General features: G+C 41.2%; 2 protein-coding genes and 1 pseudogene across 6 annotated transcripts; all 3 read left to right on the top strand.

Annotated features, from left to right (window-relative positions):
• The first annotated feature begins 1,103 nt into the window (after window positions 1-1,103).
• Window positions 1,104-4,693, top strand: LOC124104981 (C-type lectin domain family 10 member A). 5 transcript variants are annotated; one of them, XM_046462056.1, is made up of 10 exons: window positions 1,104-1,212; window positions 1,937-2,028; window positions 2,662-2,775; window positions 3,157-3,252; window positions 3,335-3,406; window positions 3,488-3,559; window positions 3,683-3,769; window positions 3,863-4,014; window positions 4,088-4,194; window positions 4,321-4,693. In XM_046462056.1, exons 2-10 carry the CDS (start codon window positions 1,962-1,964, stop codon window positions 4,475-4,477), a joined length of 924 nt encoding a protein of 307 aa, XP_046318012.1. In that variant the 5' UTR covers window positions 1,104-1,212; window positions 1,937-1,961; the 3' UTR covers window positions 4,478-4,693. The 5 variants fall into 5 exon arrangements, with proteins under 5 accessions (XP_046318012.1, XP_046318011.1, XP_046318010.1 ...); XM_046462055.1 differs by having other exon boundaries at window positions 1,112-1,212; window positions 1,873-2,028; XM_046462054.1 differs by having other exon boundaries at window positions 1,112-1,212; window positions 1,856-2,028.
• Window positions 4,694-10,401: 5,708 nt separating this feature from the next.
• LOC124104983 (asialoglycoprotein receptor 1) lies at window positions 10,402-13,505 on the top strand. The gene is made up of 7 exons (XM_046462059.1): window positions 10,402-10,487; window positions 11,208-11,314; window positions 12,444-12,539; window positions 12,622-12,693; window positions 12,775-12,848; window positions 13,007-13,093; window positions 13,183-13,505. The coding sequence occupies exons 2-6, from the start codon at window positions 11,248-11,250 to the stop codon at window positions 13,061-13,063; spliced, it is 366 nt and encodes a 121-aa protein (XP_046318015.1). The 5' UTR covers window positions 10,402-10,487; window positions 11,208-11,247; the 3' UTR covers window positions 13,064-13,093; window positions 13,183-13,505.
• Window positions 13,506-23,289: 9,784 nt separating this feature from the next.
• On the top strand, window positions 23,290-23,542 carry LOC124104956 (acyl-CoA-binding protein-like; annotated as a pseudogene).

Raw genomic sequence — 23,542 nt, 5'->3', positions numbered from 1 at the left:
AAACTGACTAAAACAACTAACATGTTTACCGGTACAGAAATGCTTCACAAATATATGATGATACATATGATGAAATGAAACACATATGAACCCAATGGAGAACGGATGTGGAGAAAAATCCCTGATACATTGTGAATTCAATAATAAAAAAGGCAAGTTCTTAGAATGCAATTCAATTGAAATAGAAAATATAATCTCCAAGGTATCTGCTTTGCTTCTCTCTACTCTGGTTTCTTTTTCTTAAAAGGAATGTGTGTTTGAACTCAGGGCAGCCCCCTTAGGGGGACTGGCAGGGTTCATGGGATGAAATAGAAGCATGTTTGTGAGCACAGTGCAGGTGCAGAGAACCAATTCAGGATGTTTGGCAGCATCTCTTTTTCTCTCTCCTGGCTTTGTGATCTTGGATGTGTAACAAAATGTCTCTGACTCTTCGTCTAAAATGCCTCCCAAGGTACTTATGGAAACTGAATGGTTAATAGAAGGGAAGAGTCTGGCATAATATCCTCACAGATTTGATGCTTAATAAAATTTATTGCTTTTCCTGACTCCTTCTCTCTCATTCTAGCCAGGTCGTCCTATTTATTCTCCACCCCCTTCTTACTTCCCTCTTGGTGGAGTGAGGAGAGTGAGTCTGGAGTTGGGGAGCTCCGTGGTGGAGGCCTCAGAGGATGCTCAGATACTAGGGATTCAGGCTAGCATTAAACAAAAGCAAAGAATAAGCTCCTCTGGACCTGGCACTACAAAGATGGAGACACCAAGAATTCTGGGAAATCCAGAGATAGGGAAAGAAAGGATGGTGGGGCAGAGTGAAAGGCAAGCCTGGTCCCTTCTGGTCCAGCTCTTTCTCACACATAAATAAAAATGAAGAAGTCAGGGGAGCTGGAATAATGAAAGGTGGTAGACACACCCTGCAGGATGAGAGCAAGCTGGTCCCCTGCCCAACTCCCCCACATGCCATCTGTGCCTGTGTTCCAGTTGAAATTTATTCTAAATATTATTTACTGTCCAAATTGAGGAAGAAGATCCCCAAATTCAGAATCCTGGGCTTTGGGGCACAAAGACCAATAGGAGTCCATCATCTATATGGCTCCTCCTATAGTCCCTCCCAGCCCAGCTCTCCAGGATTTAGTTCTTGCTGCTCTGAGTGACCTCCCACCTTGTAGTCATTGCTGCACAACGAGGCCACGAATCCAGACACCAGGCTTCCCACAGGTAACTGGGCTGGGGATGCCAGTGGGCCCAAGGAGACAGGGAATGGGTTAGAGGAAACAGGGAGAGGGGGCTTTGGGTCTTAGGTAGGAGAAAAGGGGAAGAATATGATGGGGGCAGTATGGTATTTAACAACCAAGTGGAGACTTGAGACTCTATTCCTGTCCCTGGATTCTAGATTGTATCATGCAGCCATAATCCCTAGTGAGAGTTCCTATCTCTGGCCCAATTCCAGTCTGATCCTCAGCCCTAACTTCAGCCTAAGCCCCAAACCCAGCTCCTCTTGTAATGTTAACCTCGGCATCAACCCCAGATACAACTTGAATCTCAACCCTGAGCCCAACCCCAAACTGAACCTCAGCCATATTCTATTTCCAGTTTCAGTGCCAAGCTTAGGTCCAGTTCCATCCATGGCTCCAATGTGACTTCTGATGCCTAATTCTGGCATGTGTCACAGCCTCAAGTCCAGTCCAATTTTAGGCCCAGTCAAAGCAACAGATTTAGCTTCAACTTCACTTCCAATATAAACCCAACTGAACTTGATTCTGGCCCAAAGCTCAATTCTGACTCCACTTGTAACCTGAACTCCAAACTCAGGCCCTAATCCAGGGCTCATTCTCCTGAGGAACCTCATTTCTTACCTCAGGTCCTCCCTGGTTTCAGCCTCCTCCTTGGCCATAGCACCCAGCCAGCCTGGGCCCAGGTCTCTTAGTTTCATCTCTCACAGACACGGAGGCTACATTGGTCCAAGCATGGTAATGAAGTATGAAGATCTCCAGCAATTGGGGAGTGAGGAGAAAAACCAGGAGATCAGAAAAGGTAAGAGGAAAAGAGAAGTGTCCTCTACTAAGTGCACTCTTCGTATGTTTAGCAGGATTGCTACTGTCACATCACGTCTCACCTTTACCATGTGCAATGTTGGGTCTCCCACTTTGAGGGAGTCAGTCCTAGAACTCTGAGATCCCAATGTGAAGAGGACTCAAGGTCTTCAGAAAAACAGGGATAGGGAAGACCTCTGTGGACCTAGTTTCCTGTGCTCTATGGGGAGGGGATGAGAGGTATCTTTTGAAGGTAGTTGGAAATTTGTTCACCTGATCATATAGATGCAGGTGAACCTGCTATGGGTCTAGCTGACTCCAACACTGTCAGGGTCCTTGTGCTACCCTCCCTAGCTCTGATGATGAGACTTAACTTTTCTCCATTGTCCATGTCTAAGTCTGCTTATGTGCACTCTGGTTTCTGGGGGTGGGTATATGGGTCTCTCAGGGTATGAAAGGTTCATGTCGCTGGAGACTTGGTGCTGGTGGTGAGGGATCAAAGGCTTGGTCTGTCCTCACCCCAGAGTCCTCCTCCTGCTCTCCCCAAGCATAACCCCAGAGAGTTCCCTGGGCCCCCTCCTCTGTCTCTGGTATGTCCTAGATCTCCCTTTTCCTGATACCCTTTGTCTTTCAGCACCTCCACCCCAGGTTGGCCTCTGGTATATCTGCTCTGAGCATCGCCTCATCCTGTTATCATTGGGCCTCAACTTCCTGCTGTTGGTGGCGGTCTGTGTGATTGGATCCCAAAGTGGGTACTCCAGGGGTACACAGAAATCATGGGGTACAGTGGTGGAGAAGGGATGGGGGTAATGGCAAGAACCCCAGCAGAAGCAATGATGGGCACAGTGGGACAGTGTGGGGCACCATTGAGGGGTCATAATTGGGTGGTTGATGAGAACAGTGGTAGTGAAGGAGCCATGATTGGAATGGCTTTTGGCTGTGTCACTTATTGGTTGGGTTTTGTAGTTGAATTACTTCTCCTTATTGTGTGATATTGGATAACCACAGTGCCTGCCCCTCTGGCTTGCTGTGAGGACTGAATGAGACAATGTGTGTAAAGGGTCCTGCTCTGTGCTGGCAGAGAGGACCTGATCAATCTTAGTTCTGATCATCTCATCCCCTTCATCAGATTCCAAGTTACACAGGGACCTGGGCATCCTGAGGACAACTTTCAGCAATTTCAGTGTAGACACAGGGGCCAATGTCCAGGCACTGACCTCCCATGGTGAGCTGAGCTCAGGTGGGGTCTGGGCTGGGTGTATGTGTGTGTGGACTGACTCCTGATCTCAAGTCCCTGTTTCCTCCAGGTCAGAGCTTGCAAGAAACCATAACCTCTCTGAAAGCTGAGGTGGAGGATCACAGGCAGGAACTGCTGGCAGGTGAGAGACCTTGTTCTCCAAAAGCATATGGAAGGGTGTGCATGGGAGAAGCATCCTGGTGCTGAGCCCTCTCCCCTCTAGCCCGCAGCTTGAACCAGAAGGTGGTTTCTGTGGAGAGCAGCTTGCAGAAACAGGAGCAGGACTTCAAAGCAGGTCAGATGGCTCTTACAGTGTACCTTGGCATGATGTATTTGTGGGAGCATAAGAGGATCCTAGTGCCTGAGTAGTGGTTACACCCAAAGTACTCTCATCAGTCCCCCTGTGTCTGTGTTTCAGGTCAATCTGAGGTGGTCCTGCAAGTACAACGATTGACAAAGAACGTAATATCCCTTAATTACCAGCTGGCCATCCTCAAGAACAATGGTGAGGAGCTGGGCAGGCTTGGCTGGCTCCACTTCACCATTGATGGTGTGCTAGGCCATTCCTCAGCTCCTCCACCCCTTTTTTTTCCCTCAGGCTCTGCAAAAACCTGCTGCCCCCTTGACTGGTTGGAACATGAATGCAGCTGCTACTGGTTCTCTCAATCTGGCAATTCCTGGCCTGAGGCTGACAAGTACTGCCAGTTGCAGAACTCCCACCTGGTGGTGGTCACCTCCTTAGAAGAGCAGGTAAGCCTGGTAGCTCCTCTTATTGGCTGTCTGATGTAAGGGAAAGGTCATCAACCTTTTGTTTTCTTCACAGAAATTCATTGAGAAGCACATGGGCTCTGAGCCCTCCTGGATGGGCCTCACTGACCAAAATGGACCTTGGAGATGGGTGGATGGGACTGACTATGAGAGAGGCTTCAAGTGAGTATGTGTCCTCTCCTTGGGATTGATCTGGCTTCCTAGCCTGTGTTCTGGAAGGTGGGAGGAGCTCATGGGAATGTGGCTGAATCTGACCTCCCTGGGTACACAGCTATCTCTTGTCTGCAGGTACTGGAGTCCAAATCAGCCTGATGATTGGACGGAGCATGGGCTGGGAGGAGGTGAGGACTGTGCCAGCTTTTCCAGTGATGGTCGCTGGAATGATGATGTCTGCCAGAGGCCCTTCTCCTGGATCTGTGAGATAGAGCTGGGCAAGACCAGCTAGGAGTCTCCCTCGCCTTAAGCTGCCAAAGTCTGGGATTGGAAATCCTCCTATGTGGGAGTCTCCACCTTCTTGGTGATTTTCATCTAGGATTTTAAGGGTACAGTGATTTTGGAAGGAGGGGGAAGTTGTAACCCATGATACTTTCTGCAGTGTGTGAAGCTTATTGTTGACTTCTCTCTCTTTTTTAAGAATAAAAGGAAAAGAAATATATTTAAACATTCTGTTTAACAGCTGTCTGGTTAGTGGGCATTAGGAACTGGGAGGGGCCTGGTTGGCATTGGGAAGACTTGGCTTGGTCGAAGCATCATGAGAACTGAATGGGTTTGGGGCCAGATGGTCTGGTTAGGAGCCCAGTTTTGTTATTCTCAGGTTTTGAACTTGGGCAAGTTATTCTGTTCTATGAAACTCAGCTACAAGACAGGCTTGTTAATGGAGACCACCCACTTCAGCAGAAACCCCAGGGTTGAACCCCCTCATTTGTTGAGTGCTTCAAAATACTTTAAAACTGACTGGTGTCTGCTGCTTCCATGATAGTAACCACAAGTTGCATTCAGAGACAGGTGACAAATACCATGAGCACATACAACCCAGAGTCCCTAAACACATGAGGACAACCTGGACCATGAAAGAGAAGTGACAACATTAATAGAATCAATAACCAAGTCTGAGAGTGAGGACAAACCAATTAGGACTTTCGAGACACATACAGAATTATTAACAAAAATGGACAAAGATTTTGTCCATAAATAAGACCTATACTAATTCCAAAAAGAAGCAGTGCTCTGACTATAATAGAACAGTTAGAAATGAACTCAAAAGTACATTCTAAAAAGGATGTATCAACGTGTAATTTTCTCACCACCTTTCTAAATAATTTTGGGTTTTAGAGAAAAGACAGAATGAAAAAGTCAAGTGGTCAGAAATGAATGAGAGCACCACTTGCTGACATTGTGGGATGGTCTAGGCAGTTCTCAGGAGGAGGTACATGAAGCCATCACATTTATTAAAAATTGAGCATGGCTGAATTGGAATAAGCTATGTTTTAACTCAAGAAGTCTGGAAAAGAATAGCCAAATAAATCCCCTCAAATAGAAGAAAGGAATTTATGAAATATGAGCAAAACTTAATGAACTAGAAAATAAAAATATAGATATGATCAAGAGAAGAAAAATCTGATTCTTGGAAAAGGTGCCTAAAATAAATATGAAGAAGAAAAAAAGGAGTCACAGACACTAGTTTAGAAAGCTGAGAGGTTGCATAAGTACAGATGTAGTGGATATGATAATAAAACAGTAAAAAGATGTTAAAATTTAAAAACTTGATTAAAAAACACAATGTGATACCATTAAATATTCTCCAAAGTGTCAAAAATGGAAAAGATAAAATCAATTTTTTTTTCAGTATAAGTAGTAACTTTTACACATTTGATGAAAGTTTAAATTGTTGTAACCACCTTAGAAAGTATTGGGCAGTATGTACTATGTATATCCTATGACTCAGCAATTTCATTTGTGGATAAATAAAAGAGAAATGTATACATGAATTCACCAAAAGACAGGTACAAAAATGTTTATGATAATATTATTTTAAATAGTGAAAAACTGGCTGGGCTTGGTAGCGCATGCCTATGATCCATCCCAGTGGCTCGGGAGGCTGAGACAGGAGGATCTAGAGTTCCAAGCCAGCCTCAGCAAAAGTGAGGCACTAAGCAACTCAGTAAGATCCTGCCTATCAGTAAAATACAAAATAGGGCTATGGATGTGGCTCAGTGGCCGAGTGCCCCTGAGTTCAATCCCAAGTACCCCCAAAACAAAATTGAAAAACTGAAAATAAACCAAATGCTCATATATGGCTGGTTAGATTAATTAATTGTGCCATGCTTGTGAAATGGAAAATCATGCAGCAATGGGAATGAATAAACTGTGAATATGCAACAACATGGATGGGTTTAGAAACATCATGTTACCTGAAAGAAACCAAGCAAAAAGTGTGCTCTTATATGATAGTTTTCATATATATATATATTTCAAAACAGTCAAAATTGTTGTATAGTGCTATAAATCATCATGGTGGCTACCCTTGGGAAGGTATTTAACACTGCAAGTTAGTTTAGAGGCTTCTGAGATGCTGGCAACATTGTTTCTTGAACTTGATCTTGGTTGCATGAGTTCATTTTGTGCAAATTCATTGAATAGTAAATTTATTATCTCTGTACTTTTAAGTGGACACTACATTTGAATAAAATTTACAACAAAATGAATATAATATAAATAAAATGATATAAAAATTAAGTACAATGTATGGGTGCCTGCTTTCATTGGTACTATTTAAAGTTTTTTGGAGCTAAAGCCCTAAGATATAAAATGCTGTATATAAATGCAGGAATCAGTAATAATAAGAGCATATGTTTTTGTTGTTGGATAAAAGATAAATACAATGAAGTACTTTATATTAGCAACTTGTTAATTGTGGAAGAAACATCTATTAAATATTCTGACATTGTCCAGAGAATGAAAAGTCACAGACTATGAGAATATATTTGTAAATCACATGCCTAATAAAGGACTTGAATCTAGAGTACACAAACAACTCCTAAAACTCATGATAAGAGGCAAACTTCTGGAGAGGTAGAGTGAGGATTTCCAAAAATCTTCTCCTCCAAAAAAGCAATGAGAATAGTAGGTTAAAAAATATCAAAATATAATTTTTTTTCAGAACTGCAGAAATTAGCCAAAGCCTTGAAAAATTTGAACTAATTGCAAAAAGCATCTGAATTTTGATAGAAATAGTGAGTTTCATAGTAGTTTTCACTTCTTCTATTTCTGTTCTTTTTTTTCCCCCCCACAAATCTATGGAAGCCCTGAAAACCAATAGCCAAGCGGCTATGGTGGTTGTGAAAACCAGCAGCCTATTAACAACTGGAGGAGAAGAATAGGTTTGGAGCTATCCAAACATCTCCATTACAGGAGAATTATTATTTGACCTGTCTGGAAGCTCCCTGGAAACCCCCACTTGCAACATTCATCTTTATTGTACTCGACTCAGAGCTTGTTTACTGTAAAGAGCTTTTACCAGGGTATTTGTCAAAAACAATCTGACAATTGTTAAACACTAAAACAGCTCAAGACTGGGATAACAGCTGGAATAAACAAGAGGCTAACCAAAAAATTAAAAAGAAAAGTTGGGAAGTGCTATTTCCATAGTGGCTTTGAAAAACTCTAGTGTATTCTTGGGAATCTAGAAGGCCAGGCCCATGTGCAGGGCTGTATACATGCCAGAAGATCTGAGAAAATCACCATTTCTCACTTCTGGCTGACCTGAGGCTTTGCACAAGCAGGAAGTGAAAGCTAAAGGAGAGTTTTCACAGCTGTGGCCCTGAAGGCATGCCCAACATGTACAGGGAGCTCCCTGGCCAAGATTGGGAGACCTACTCCAAGGCGTTTAAGAATATCTTTGTGTAGTCATTAGGTATCTACTAAGCTAAAGAATCAGAGATCTCAGTGGTCACCTAGGACAAATACTGATTTTATAGAATTATTTCAGGAAAGTCACTAAGCCAAAAGACAGCAGCATCAGCCAAAGCAAATAGCAGTAGCAAACAACCCTGGGGAAGAGGGAATCTGATTTCCAAAATTGTCCCCCTGTCTGCCCAGTGCTGGACCACTCCCGAGGCAATACTGTCTGAGCTTCCAGAACTCCCTATGTGGCTGGCTAACACCATGTCAGGTCTCCCTCGGCCCAACTTTGCATGTCCCCCAAGCTTTCCCAGGTGTTGATCCCTAGTTAATAGCTCACTCCAGGTTCATCTTGGCATGAGCTTCCAAAACCCCACTGTGTTAGTCAGCTTCCTTTCACTATAGAAAATCCCCTAATATATAAACTCATAAGAGAAAAGATTTATTCTAGCTCAGAGTTTTAGGGGTTTCAGTTCATGATCAATTGCCCCACAGCTTTGCACTGGTGGGGAGGCAGCTTATCAAGACTACAAAGTGATTAAGTGTGGCAAAGTGAAACTGGTCACCTCAGGACTGGGGGAAAAAAGAGAAAGAGGAAGGTACTGGGGTCTCTCTTAGAGGCTATACCCTACCCCCCACGCTGTTCAGCCAAAGCCTTCCTACTAGGCCTCACCTCTGAAGGGTTCTGCCACCTTCCAATAACTCCAGGCTGGTGGGGACCAAGTGTCAAGCACATGGGCCTATGGAGGACATGCCAAAACCAAACTGCAAACAACCAATGTTATGGCTTGGAGATGAGGGGCCCTCCAAAAGCTCATGTGTAAGACAATGTAAGAAGTTTCAGAGAAAAGCGATTAGATTGTGAGAGTCTTAAACCAATTAGTGAATTAATCCCTGATGGGATTAACTGATTGGTAACTAGAGGCAGGTTGGGTGTGGCTATGGAGCATATATGGGGTATCTGGAGTTGGAGTCTCTCTCTGCTTCATGATCATTGTGACATGAGCTGCTTCCCTCTGCCACACTATTTTGCCATGATGTTCTGTCTCACCTTGAGCCCCAAGGAATGGAGTCAGTTGTCTATGGACTAAAACCTCTGAAATATGAGTCCTCAAATAAACTTTTTCTCCCCTACAGTTGTGCTGGTCAGACCCGTTAGTCACAGCAACGAAAAAACTAAAACAACCAACATGTTTACCGGTACAGAAATGCTTTACAAATAAAAGATGGTACATATGATGAAATGAAACACATATGAACCCAGTGGAGAACGGATGTGGAGAAAAATCCCTGATACATTGTGAATTCAATAATAAAAAAGGCAAGTTCCAGAATGCAATTCAATTGAAATAGAAAATATAATCTCCAAGGTATCTGCTTTGCTTCTCTCTACTCTGGTTTCTTTTTCTTAAAAGGAATGTGTGTTTGGACTCAGGGCAGCCCCCTTAGGGGGACTGGCAGGGTTCATGGGATGAAATAGAAGCATGTTTGTGAGCACAGTGCAGGTGCAGAGAACCAATTCAGGATGTTTGGCAGCATCTCTTTTTCTCTCTTCCTGCTTTTTTTTTTTTTTTAGAGAGAGAGAGAGAGAAAATTTTAATATTTATTTTTTAGTTTTCAGCGGACACAACATCTTTGTTTGTATGTGGTGCTGAGGATCGAACCCGGGCCGCACGCATGCCAGGCAAGCGCTGCCGCTTGAGCCACATCCCCAGCCCTCCCTTCGTGCTTTGTGATCTTGGATGTGTAACAAAATGTCTCTGACTCTTCGTCTAAAATGCCTCCCAAGGTACTTATGGGAACTGAATGGTTAATAGAAGGGAAGAGTCTGGCATAATACCCTCACAGATTTGATGCTTAATAAAATTTGCTGCTTTTCCTGACTCCTTCTCTCTCATTCTAGCCAGGTCGTCCTATTTATTCTCCACCCCCTTCTTTCTTTCCTCTTGGTGGAGTGAGGAGAGTGAGTCTGGAGTTGGGGAGCTCCGTGGTTGAGGCCTCAGAGGATGCTCAGATATGAGGGATTCAGGCTAGCATTAAACAAAAGCAAAGAATAAGCTCCTCTGTCCTGGCGCTACAAAGATGGAGACACCAAGAATTCTGGGAAATTCAGAGATAGGAGTGAAAGGATGGATGGGGCAGAGTGAAAGGTACTCCTGGCCCCTTCTGGTTCAAGTCTTTCTCACATATAAATAAAAATGAAGAAATCAGGGGAGCTGGAATAACAAAATGTAGTAGACACACCCTGCAGGGTGAGAGAGAGCAAGCTGGTCCTCCACCCAACTCCCCCACATGCAATCTCTGCCTGTGTTCCAGTTGAAATTTATTCTAAGTATTATTTACTGTCCAAATTGAGGAAGAGGAACATCCCCAACTACAGAATCCTGGGCTTTGGGGCACAAAGACCAATAGGAGCCCATCATGTACATGGCTCTTCCTATAGTCCCTCCCAGCCCAACTCTCCAGGATTTAGTTCTTGCTGCTCTGAGTGACTTCCCACTCTGGTTATTGCTGCACAACGAGGCCACGAATCACAGACTCCAGGCTTCCCACAGGTAACTGGGCTGGGGATGCCAGTGGGCCCAAGGAGACAGGGAATGGGTTAGAGGAAACAGGGAGAGGGGGCTTTGGTTCTTAGGTGGGAGAAAAGGGGAAGAAATATAATGGGGGCAATGTGGTATTTAGCAACCAAGTGGAGACTTGAGTCTCTATTCCTGTCCCTGGATTCTAGATTGTATTATGCAGCCATAATCCCCAGTGACAGTTCCCATCTCTGGCCCAATTCCAGTTTGATCCTCAGCCCCAACTCCAGCCTCAGTCCCAAACCCAGCTTCTCCTGTAATGTCAACCTCGGCATGAACCCCAGATCCAACTTGAATCTCAACACTGAGCCCACCCTCAAACTGAACCTCAGCCCTATTCTATTTCCAGGTTCAGTGCCAAGCTTAGGTCCAGTTCCATCCATGGCTCCAAGGTGACTTCTGATGCCAAATTCTGGCATATGACATAGCCTCAAGCCCAGTCCAGTTTTAGGCCCAGTCAAAGCAATAGATTTTGCTTCAACTTCACCTTCAGTGTTACTCTCAACTCAACTTGATCCTAGCCCAAAGCCCAATCCTGATTCCATTTCTAACCCTAGTAGGAAATTAAGACCCATTTGATACTAGTCCTAAACTGGGCTCATTCTCACCTCAATACTTGCTTTTCCAATAGCCCCACCCTGATTCCAGCCTATTTTTTGGCCCCAGCTTCCCCACAACCTGAACCTCTCTCAGTTTCATCTCTCACAGCCTCAGGGACTACATTGGTCCAAGCATGACAATGGAGTATGAAAATCTCCAGCACTTGGGGAGTGAGGAGAAAAACCAGGAGATTAGAAAAGGTAAGAGGACAGGAGAAGTGTCCTCTACTAAGATGCACTCTTCTTATGTCTAGCAGGATTTCTACTGTCACATCACGTCTCACCTCTACCATGTCCAATGTTGGGCCCCCCACTTTGAGGGGGTCAGTCCCAGGACTCTGAGAGCCCAATGTGAAGAGGACTCAAGGTCTTCAGAAAAACAGGGATGGGGAAGACTTCTGTGGACCTGGTCTCCTGTTATATATGGGGAGGGGATGAGAGGTATCCATTGCAGGTAGTGGGTTTGGAAGAGAAACTTATATATTTGCACACCAGGTCATGCAGATGTAGGTGAATCTCCTAATGGACTGATCAGGTCATGATGATACCTCCTCCATCTCCATGAGATCTCATATTTCTCTGTTATCCATGTCTGTGTCTGGTTTCTAGGGTTGGGTTCATGGGTATCTCAGAATATGAGAAGCCTGTTTGACTGAAGACTTGTGCTGGTCATAAGGGGTCAAAGGCATGGGTAGTCTCCATCCCGCAATCCCTCTCCTCATTTCCCCAAGCATTACCAGGCCCTGCCTTCATCCCCAGATAGGTCCTTGGGCCCCCTCCTCTGTCTCTGGTATATCCTGGATCTCTCTTTTCCTGATACCCTCTTCTCTTTCAGCACCTCCACCCCAGGTTGGCCTCTGGCATATCTGCTCTGAGCCTCCTCTCATCCTGTTCTCCCTGGGCCTTAGTCTCCTGCTGTTGGTGGTTATCTGTGTGATCAGATCCCAAAGTGGGTACTCCAGGAATACACAGGGAAGAGAGAAATCAAGGGGCTGTGGAGGGGCAGGGATGGGGATAATGGCAAGAACCCCAGCAGAAGCAATGATGGGCACAGTGGGACAGTGTGGGGCACCATTGAGGGGTCATAATTGGGTGGTTGATGAGAACAGTGGTAGTGAAGGAGCCATGATTGGAATGGCTGCTGGCTGTGTCACTTATTAGTTGGGTTTTGTAGTTGAATTACTTCTCCTTATTGTGTGATATTGGAAAACCACAGTGCCTGCCCCTCTGGCTTGCTCTGAGGACTGAATGAGACAAAGTGTGTAAAGTGTCCTGCTCTGTGCTGGCAGAGAGGACCTGATCAATCTGATCATCTCATTCCCCTCATCAGATTCCAAGTTACACAGGGACCTGGGCACCCTGAGGACAGCTTTCAGAAATTTCAGTGTAGACACAGGGGCCAATGTCCAGGCACTGACCTCCCATGGTGAGCTGGGCTTGGGTGGGGTCTGGGCTGGGTGTATGTGTGTGTGGACTGACTCCTGATCTCAATTCCCTGTTTCCTCCAGGTCAGAGCTTGCAAGAAACCATAACCTCTCTGAAAGCTGAGGTGGAGGATCACAGGCAGGAACTGCTGGCAGGTGAGAGACCTTGTTCTCCAAAAGCATATGGAAGGGTGTGCATGGGAGAAGCATCCTGGTGCTGAGCCCTCTCCCCTCTAGCCCACAGCTTGAACCTGAAGGTGGCTTCTGTGTGGACAGCAGCCTGCAGAAACAGAAGCAGGAATTTAAAGCAGGTCAGATGGCTCTTACAGTGCATTTGGGCATGGTATATTCATGGGAGAGCAGGAAGTTTCTGAGATTGGGTCCCATGCAGGGTATCTTAGCCTTAGGTATTCCCTCAACAGAGGCTGTGCCCAGAACACTGTCCCTGTCTCTTCTATGTGTGTGCCAGATCAATCTGAGATGCTTCGGTGAGTCCAGCAACTCCCAAAGGAACCAAAATTCTTAACTTTCCAACTGACCAATCTCAAGTGCAAAGGTGAGGAGGATTTGGGTGTGGCTGTCCCCATTTTCCTGCCGGTGGCCCTCTGGGCAGCTTCTCAACCTCTTCTTCTTTCTTCCCCTCAGGCTTTGAAAAGTCCTGCTGTCCCCTTAACTGGCTGGAGCATGAGGGCAGCTGCTAGTGGATCTCTCAATTTGGGATGTCCTGGAGGGAGGCTGACAAGTACTACCAGCTGAAGAATGCCCACCTGGTGGTTATCAATTCTAGGGAGGATCAGGTAGAACCTCTTGTCTTTAGTTCCCAAGACATGTCTCATTTAGGGAAATGGTTAACAACCTTGACTATACATTGGAACCACCCCTGAGCCTTAGTAACTATTTCCATCTGAACCATGCCCTCAGAAATTTAATTGGCCTGAGCATTGGAATAAATATGTGAAATGCCTCAATTGACTTAATGCTTAAAGTTCAGTACCTAGTCTATGAAGTTGGCTTGGATGAGTAAAAATCACCTTTGCCTTTCTCTCACCCCAGGATTTTTCCAGGGACTTAAAGCCTCCTCCTATACCTGAATAGGCCTTAGTGTCCTTGAAAGAGTTCAGAAATGGATGAACAGGACCAACTATGGCACCAACTTCAAGGGAGTACCCCCTGGTTTTCTGTGCCCCATGTCCTTAACCAGCTCTGCTCCTCAGGAATCTGATCTAGATGCCTTCTTCCCAGACCTAAATCCTGCTCCACCCATCCTTCCTGGCTTGCTGTTGTTCTCTCCCCTCAGGAACTGGATGCCAACCAGCCAGATGATTGACATGGGCACAGGCTGGGTGGAGGCAAGGATTGTGCCAACTTACCTAGATAGCAAGTGGAATGACAATGTCTGCCAGAAACCCTACCCGTGGGTCTGTTAAGTCAACCTGAGCAAGGACAGCTGGGAGTTACTGAGATGCTTCTTTTAGACCACTAGGCCGTGGAAATGGCAGTGGAGAGGGCTTCTTCCCCAGAGATCCCTACCAAGACCTATCTGGGAGACGAATAAGCCCTGAGAGACTAGAAGCACTATCATCCTGAATTTTTTCTCTTTAACCTTAAAAATACAATAAGAGTTCCTGAGGTCCCCCCCCAACTTTTAAAATCAATTTTATTGAGTAATAACTGTTTTACACAGCAAAATGTACCTATTTAAAGTGCAGAGATGACTTTTGACAAATAGAAACACCTAGTTAATAACTACTCCAATCAAGATATAGGACATTTCCATCAGCCCCCAAAGTTTCCTCATTTCCCTTTGCAATCTAACTGCCTCCCCTCCCCCAGGCAAGTAATAATCTGTTTTATTTCACTTTTGATTGGTTTTGTCTGTTTTAGAATTTCATATAAACAAAACCATATACTATATGCTATTTTGAGAGACCTTATATGTTTTGTGTAATCTGATTTTTAGCAACCTAAAAATGGCAGAGCAGAGAAACTACATGAGGCCTTGGAAAGTCCTATATTATTGTAAAAGAGCATTTTCTTCTCATATAGATTTGAATTCACATCTTTTTGTCACTTAAAAGCTGTGCAAACTTAGGATGATCAGGAGAGCACATGGGGCACATGATGATCAGGAGAGACATGGGGCACAGAAAACCAGGGGTACTCCCTTGAAGTTGGTGCCAGAGTTGGTCCTGTTCATCCATTTCTGGATTCTTTCAAGGACACTAAGGCCTATTCAGGTATAGGAGGAGGCTTTAAATCCCTGGAAAAATCCTGGGGTGATAGGCAATGTTTAATTTCTCTGAAGATCCCAGAGTTGTTGAAAGTAGATAATATTCCTAGGTGTATCAGTCAGATATTGCTGTGTAACAAACCACCTCAAATTTCAGTGCTGATACAATAAAATATTTATTATAGTTCATGAGTCTATAGGTTGGCTGGGTAGTCTTCTGGTATGATCAGGTTAGGCTCATCTTGGCTGAGTTTATTCATGTGTCTGGTCATTAAAGGATTGTTTGGATGAGGGTTGACTTCTCTGATATTTGGTTGACTATGGGCTGGGAAAATGGGGATGACTGGGCCACATTGGGCTTGTCATTTAGTGGCTGGACAGAGTTCCAAGAGTGATTAGAAGAATGCAAGGACTCCAGAGTCTTAGGCTTTTAGAGCAAAAGCATCCATTTCTGCTACATTCTATTGACCAAAGTAGATTGCAACTTAACTCCAATTCAAGGAATAGAAAAATATACTCCACCATTTCATAGCACATCAAGGGAAGCATCAGTTATTAAGAACAAGTTCATAGTTCCTACTCTTTCTTAATTAATTTAGCTATCAATTGCTATATTACCTACACCCAGAAAAATGGCCTGACATATAGGAGAATATCAATCAGTGTTAATTAAAATCAAAGAGGATAAGGTCAGATGGAAGGTATGGGGAGGGCAGGATTTAGCTCTTAGGAGGTAGCATCCCTTCACCTCTCCCTCCTAATCAAAATCACCATGAAAACCACTGTGCTGATCTTGGCAGGAAGTCTTGGCAGGAAGTGCTTAGAGGAGATGCTAGGCTGATGGGATCTAGAGAGCATAGTCCAGCATGTGAGGGATTCTGCAAGGAATAGCAGCTGGTTCTGTGGGCACCAAATATTGGAATCCAATAGGCCAAGCACACAAGGAACATGAATCCTCTGGTGGTCTTACATCTGTCAAGGGTACCACATTAGCATCCAGTCAGTAATCTGGGGTTGGAGTTGGGTTGAGGATTTGTAGAAAGAAGGAAGAATGTCAGGAAAGCTTCTCAGTCTGGAGAATTGATGTCATCAGTGGACCAAGGAGGAATTGACTCTCTGGGAGGAAATGCTGCTGTCCCTGTCAAGGTTGCACATGGACAGGCTCATTATCAGGGGCTCTCATTGATTCTCTTACATGGGCAGTGGTTGCTACTGAGTACAGCAAGGTACCCACCTTCAGAAAGACCATCACTGTGTCTGAGAGGAGAAAAGAATTGTAGGTACCTAGAAGTCTGATATTTGGAAATAACACCTCAGTTGTGTATCCAAATATGACCTACGGAATATTTTAATTTTGTGTCTCTCTGCATGGCTCTGACTTTCAACCTTATGCATTGTATTTTTCCAAGTGAGTTTAAGATTTATGTAACTCACTGGATGTGATGGCATGCTTGTATAAACCTAGTGATTCAGGAGGCTGATCAGGAGGTCACAAGTTTGAAGCCAGCCTCAGCCATTTAGCAAGGCCCTAAGCAACTTAGCAAGACCCTGTCTCAAAATTTAAAAAAAGAGTTGGGAATGTGGCTTAATAGTTAAGTGCCCCCAGGTTCAATTTATTTCCACCAGTTTTCGCCAATGGAGTCTATCCATGTACATAATAAGTATTATTTTCTCAAGGTCCCTGAATCTGCTGAAGTTCCTGGATTGTCAGGAAATAGCCTTCCTTACACAGAACAGGTACCAGATCAATTTTCTAAGATAGCTTTGTGAGTAGCTTGCTCCTTAAAAATGGACTTGAAATGCCTAACTAAATAAAATGTTTCTCAAACATGATGTTCCAGGAAATTCAAATAATTCTGTTGCACAACTAGGTTTTCAAATTATATCCTGGTGAAAAGGAGGACATATCATATCAAATCTCTGAAAACAGCTTCATTGTTATCAAAAAGTACAGAGACTTAGGAGTGTTTTCCCCTGAGTTAATAAGAACATAAGTGTTTAAAGAATATTTTACTAAATTAAATACTACAATCTGATTAAGAGGAAAAAAGCAAGGGTTATATTATAAAACTATAAAAATAGCATACTAAAATAATACCAATTATATTTAAATGAATGACTGAGGAAAGCCTCCTCTTCAAGCCCTCCAATGAGAATCATTTTGCACCTTTATTTCCCTTATTATCTTATGCAATCCTATTTATAATTTATTTTTGTTCTGATGGATGTTGGGTTAACATTCAGGTTTCATGAAGTGCTTTTGTTATGGACTAGAATAGTACTAGAAATCCTGACTCAATCTGCTAATTGAACTGACTGTTGTCCAATCAATATCTACTTAGGAGCCCATCCTTGTGGGTTGGTTTTTTGAAGTAACTGTATAGAGAAAGAGGAATGAGGGAAGGGAGAAGAGGAGGAAAGAGGAAGTACTGGGGACTTCAATGGAACAAAATATATTCCACTCATGTATGCTTATGTCAAGACGAACCCCACTGTAATGTATAACTGTAGTGCACTAATAAAACATAAAAAATATTTAGTGTCATTCATGAGGCTTTGAGCCTGCCCCTCTTTGATGAAGATACTTTTTTTTTTAAAAGCCATATGCCTTATGGCAAGCTCTTCAGGCAAATATCAGAGGGAAACAGATGCTACATGTAAGGTTGAATGGCTACTGTAGATTTATTTATTACCATAACCAGCAATGTCATAATGGAGGAGAGTAGGTTATCCATTGAAGTGTAATACAGAACTATTTTAGGAGAATTTGATTGCTGTTTCCCAAAGAGTAAGAACATTTTATGACCATTGAAGGCACTGACAAATCTCCAGTGTTTTCCAATCTATCACGTGGCATATGTGATCTCTGAAATAATTTTAAATGATTTGGATTTTGATAACATGTAATTAGCCTAGGGATGGATGAATTCCTTTTGCTCAGACAGCTCTTATCATGAAGCTCTTAAAATAGCACTGAGATACTTAAGAACATGGAACACAGTAAACAAAACTCTTTTTAAAGCACCCTTCTTTCTTTAAAGTAAAAGAAAAAATATTTTTGCTTGTCCAGTGGTCTTCTGAGAGAATCCATAAAAGACATCTTTGAATTTTTATTTTTCTGAATTTAGGACCTGATTTGGGGAGAGAAAGTTTAAAAATTTATCTGAGAAAATCAGTCATTTGAGTTCTTTTTATTTTGGTACAGAGGATTGAACTCAGCAGGACTCAACCACTGAGCCACATCCCCAGCCCTATTTTATATTTTAGAGATAGGGTCTCACTGAGTTGCTTAGCACCTTGCTTTTACTGAGTCTGGCTTTGAGCTCGTGATCCTCCTGCCTCAGTCTTCTGAGCTGTTGGGATTACAGATGTGTGCGACCATGCCTGGCCTGATCATTGGGTTAGGATGAAGCATGAATGCATGGATGCCTGGTGTAATTGGTATATAGTGTTGACAGTGCAAAAAGAATAAACAATGCAGGAAGTAACACACTTGTAAGTAACATTGATGCATTCATCAGCAAGTATTTTTTGCTTATTTAATATTTGAGGGCATAACCAATTCAACAGAAAGCACAGAACATTATTATGATGAGGTCCAGAATTTCTGACAACTGTGCAGGCTCTCTAGGGGAGAAAGAAGAATTTTTGCAACTTCTTTTTCAGAGCAGGCTGAACACTCCAAGATCAATGTGTTATTTAACAGAGAGAAAACAATTCTAGTCTTGCATTAATGTAATATATTAACACCGGAAAGGATTTGCATACTTTAAAACATTATGAATAAACTCATCAAAATTAAACCAATGTTGCCAGAGTTTTAACAAATTTCATTGCTTCTTTTCAGTGTTGTCATTTGCAGACATTAGTCCAAGGGAAATATATTTCATTTATATAAACCTTGTACAATGTTCTATCCATTCAGATGTTTTCCTTCACTTTTTATTCTGGAACAACCAAACACTAAGGAAAAAAAGTTACTCTCTTTTTTCTTGATTAACAAAAGCATCTTCTGTTTCTTTCCTTGAATACCTATTTCCTTGTCATAATCATTTTAGGATAGCTTCAACCACTTAGATTAATTATTACTGATAATCGTGATAATAAATTTCTTTTTTTTACAGAGAACTGGGAGACAGGTATTGAGAGAACCATCTGTCATATTCAAGCATCAAGAGTCCCAGAAGAACTCATGGCTACATACACACAAATTTCTCTAGCCTTATATATTCCTTTTGCACTTTTTCTAAAGTGGAAAAAAAGCAATTTTAGAAATAGGCTATATAAAAAATATAAATAATTTCAGGTTATCTTTGAAGGGGCTAAGATTTTACCCTACATGAAAGCTAAAGAGGTAGTAATTTCACAGATACTAGTAGAAGAAAAGACACCCTGCTTCAAGGCAGATAATGCCAGTTGTTAGGAGTGCACAGGTAGAGGCCAGGGGGAGGGGACACTCTTCCACCTCTCACATTCACAGTAACTTAGTAATCCTAACAGAAATATGAGAAATGTGCACAAGGTCCTCCACAGATGAAACTAGTCAGAAAAAACCCCAAATTCACCCTAAATCCTATGATTAGGAAAATATTATCCCATTTATAGCAGATGTTAGTCTGCAAGGTACCCAAGTGGCCTCTCCCCAATTCTGTCTTCTTTTTGACCAGATTAACAGAAATGGTGAACTAATTCTCCTGAAAATCTCAGAATAAGGAGGATTTTAAAACTATGACAATTCCCAGAGCCATAGAAGAAAAATAATTCACCAACTAAAATAAATAATAAGGCTGTATGGAGAAAAGCTTTTATCCAAAGTTAAAAGGCAATGAACTGGGGATACTGATAATACCTAAGGAGCAAAGGGTTACTTTCCTGAATATATTGAGAATTCTTACAAATAAACAATAAAAAGTCAACACTTTTTAAAAATTTGCAAAATATGTGGACAGTTCATATAAAAGAAAATACCAATAGTTTTTAAACTAGAAATGATAGTACCATGAGAAAAACAAGTTGAAATGACATTAGAACACTTGTTAATTTATCGAAATATCAAAGATCAAAAGGTTTTAAACCCACTATGGTGGTGAGAACTTGGAGAAATAGGCACTTCCATGTACTTCATGGAGTGTAATTTGGTATAACTCCTCTCTTTGGAAGGGAATTTGACAAAAATCTGTTAACATTAAAAGTGCAAATAAGGGACTGGGGTTGTGGCTCAGTGGTAGAGTGCTTGCCTCGCATGTGTGAGGCCCTGGGTTCGATCCTCAGCACCACATAAAAATAAATAGGCGAAATAAAGGTATTGTGATCCAACTATAACTAAAAATTTTTTAAAAAGTGCGAATAATTCCACTGTTTATCCTACAGATGTATTATTTATAATACCAAAAGCTAGTTGACAATACAACTGTGCCAAATTATGTTACAACCAACAATGGCATACCATATGCCTGTTAAAAAGAATAAATGAGGTTGAAACAGAAGGGTTCCAAGGTATTCGATGAAATTGAAAAACTTAAGGCATGGGTGATATATTAAGTATGATAATATTTTGATGAAAAAATATGAATGTATTTGCAAAATGTGAAATTATGATTGTGTAGCTACCAGGGAAGATTGAATGGCCAGGAAAAGAGAGTAAGGGAAGTTTTTCATGGTGAACTTCTTGTATCTTTTACACTTGGCATCATTTGCATATATTACTCATTAAAAAAAAAAACAAAACAAAGCAAAAAAAACAGAAGGCCTAGGTAGTTGCCTAGTTTTACAGCTGAGTTCTATTGCTCTTTTAAATAAAACAACAGGTAATTTCAAAATCAGTTATGCCATTCTAAGACATAGGGAAAAGATGGCAGCTCACTGATTTATTTAATTAAACTAGCGTGTCTTTAATACCAAAGCTGGAAAAAGAGTTCAAAGAGAAAACGATGGTCTGATTTTATAATTGAATTATTGTGCAAAGATTCTAATTGAAAAACTGGCAAATAGAAAACATGAGTGCATCAAAAGAAAGCATTGAAAGACTCCTTCTTTGTGCACGAGCAAAGTAGGATTTATTCTGGGTACACAGGGATAGTTCAGCATCCAAAATTCTATTACCATAATTTCCCACTTCAACAAATCCAAGGAGAAAAATAAGCCAATGTGACAGTAGATTCCAGAAATATATTTCATAAAATTCATGATCTACTTATGGATTTTAAAAACCTGAATAAAAACAGAAGAAAATTTAAAAATCCAACAGCAAACAATTTATGACACAGTAAAATGATGAAGTATTTCCATTAAAATCAAGTTTAAATAGAGATGCCTGCTTTCACTGATAGAGTTCAATAGTATTTTGTTGCTGAGACAAAAAAAAAAAAAAACCTCACCCCTAAATAAAACTCACCAGATTTAAAGAATTGAAATCATATGATGTCTGCTCTCTGATCACAAGAATTAAATTAGAAATCAAAAACAGGAAGACAGAAAAAAATCTCAAAATATTTGGAGATTAAAAAGCACACATCTAAATAACATAAGGATCAAAGAAAAATCTTGAGAAATGAAAAAAGTATTTTGGACTAAATGAAAATGGGAAGACAACTTATCAAAATATGTGGGATACTGAGAAAGCAGTGATTAAAGGGTCACTTGTATAATTGAATGCACAGAAAAGAAAAGAAGATAGATCTAAAATCAATCATTTAAGTTTCTACCTTAGGAAACTAGCAAAAAGAAGCACACTGAATATCAAGTAACCAGAAGAAAATAAGTAAAAAATTAAAGCCAAAACAATGAATTTTAAAATGGGAAATCAATAGGAAGAAAATCAATGAAGTCAAAAGCTAGTTTACTGAAAAGATCAATATAATTTGTAAGTTTCTAAGAGCTGAAGGGAGAAAAAAAAAGAGAAGAAACAAATAATATCAGAAATAAAAAAGGAGACATTACTACAGATTCCATGGACATTAAAAAGATAATCAAGAAATACTTTGAGTAGCCGGGCACAGCAACACATGCCTGTAATCCCAGCGGCTTGGGAGGCTGAGGTAGGGGGATCCTGAGTTCAAAGCCAGCCTCAGCAAAAAGCAAGGTGCTAAGCAACTCAGTGAGACTCTGTTACTAAATAAAATACAAGATAGGGCTGGGGATGTGGCTCAGTGGTCAAGTGCACTTTAGTACCAAAAAAAAAAAAAAAAGAACAAAAGAAATATGAGAAATTTTATGCCCAGAAGAACTGATCAATTCTGTGAAAGGCACAATCTGTCAAAACTCACATGAAAAGAAATAGAAAATCTGAATTGGACTATATTTATTAAAGAAATTGAACAAATAATCAATTATATTCCAAAGCAGAAAGTCCAGGTGTGTTTACTCCTGAATTCTACTGAGCATTAAAGAAGAAACTATTCCAATTATCTACAATCTTTCAGAAGATAGAGAGTAAATACTTTCTAACTCATTCTATGAGGCTGACATTAACCAATACAAAAACTAGATGAAGATATTACAAGAAAAGAAAACTCTAGGCCAATATCTCTCATGAACATAGCTACAAAAATCCTCTGCAAAATATTAACAAATTAAATAAAACAATGTAGAAAAGAAATTATATATCACAACTAAGAGGGATTTATTCTAAATATGCAAGACTGGTTCAAAAATTGAAAAACAATGTAGTGTGTAAGTCAGGCATAGGGACATATGCATATATTCCTTGCTACTTGGAAGGCTGAGGCAGGAGAATCAATTAAGTCCAAGAGTTTGAGGCCAGCCTTGGCAACATAAAGAGACCCTGACTAGGAAAAAAAATAATTAAAAAGTAGTCCATTATATCAACAGGCTAAAGAAGAAAAATCATTCGATCATATCAATATTCAAAAAAAGTATTTGACAAAATACCACATATATTCATGATTTAAAACAACAATAACAACAACAACTCTCAGTACTAGGAATAGAGGGAAACTTCCTCAACTTGATAAAGAATATCTATAAAAGTCTTAGAGATTGCATCATATTAGATTGTATCATATTAGCATCATATTAGATTGCATCAAATATGCCCCTTCTCACCACTGCTTTTCAACCTTGTACTAGGAGTCCAAGAAGATGAAATAAGATGTTAATAAGAAATAAAATGTACACAGAATAAAGGAAAAAATAAAACTGCCTTCGATTGTTAATGTAGAAAGCTGAAAGAATCAACCAAAATATCACCTGGAACTAATAAGTGATTGTAACAAGGTTGCAGTAGACACAGTTAATATACAAAAACCAATCACTCTCCTCTACCCCAGCAATGAACAAGTGGAATTTGAAATAAAAAAACCACCCCAAAATACCATTTATATTAGCATTTCCCAAGGTAAAATAGGTATATATCTAACACAATATGTACAAGATTTTTATGAGGAAAATGCAAAACTGATGATGGGAAATCAAAGAGGCACTTGTAGGTTAGACTTAAAGCTATTGCTTCCTGTTCCTTGACTTCTCTGCAGATTCCTGGGAATCTCTGCAATCCCTCCAACATGTCTTGGTCTATATTTGGGAAAGCTGCAGAAGCTGTTAAGCACCCCAAGACCAAGCCATTCATGAGAAGCTATTTTTTTCTATAGCAGCTACAAACAAGTAACTTCAGGCAACTTAAGTGCAGAAAGATCTGGGATGTTGGATCTGAAAGGCAAGGCCAAGTAGGAATGAGCTGAAAGGGACTTCCAAGAAAAATGCCATGGAATCTATTTCAACAATATAGAAGAGCTAAAGAAAAAATATGGAAGATAA

Source organism: Marmota monax, unplaced genomic scaffold (assembly GCF_021218885.2).
Source record: "Marmota monax isolate L192 unplaced genomic scaffold, Marmota_monax_Labrador192_F-V1.1 WCK01_AAM20220418_F8-fsc00392, whole genome shotgun sequence".
In the NCBI taxonomy this organism is placed as follows: Eukaryota; Metazoa; Chordata; class Mammalia; order Rodentia; family Sciuridae; genus Marmota; species Marmota monax.
This window is presented reverse-complemented; position numbering and strand designations above follow the sequence as displayed.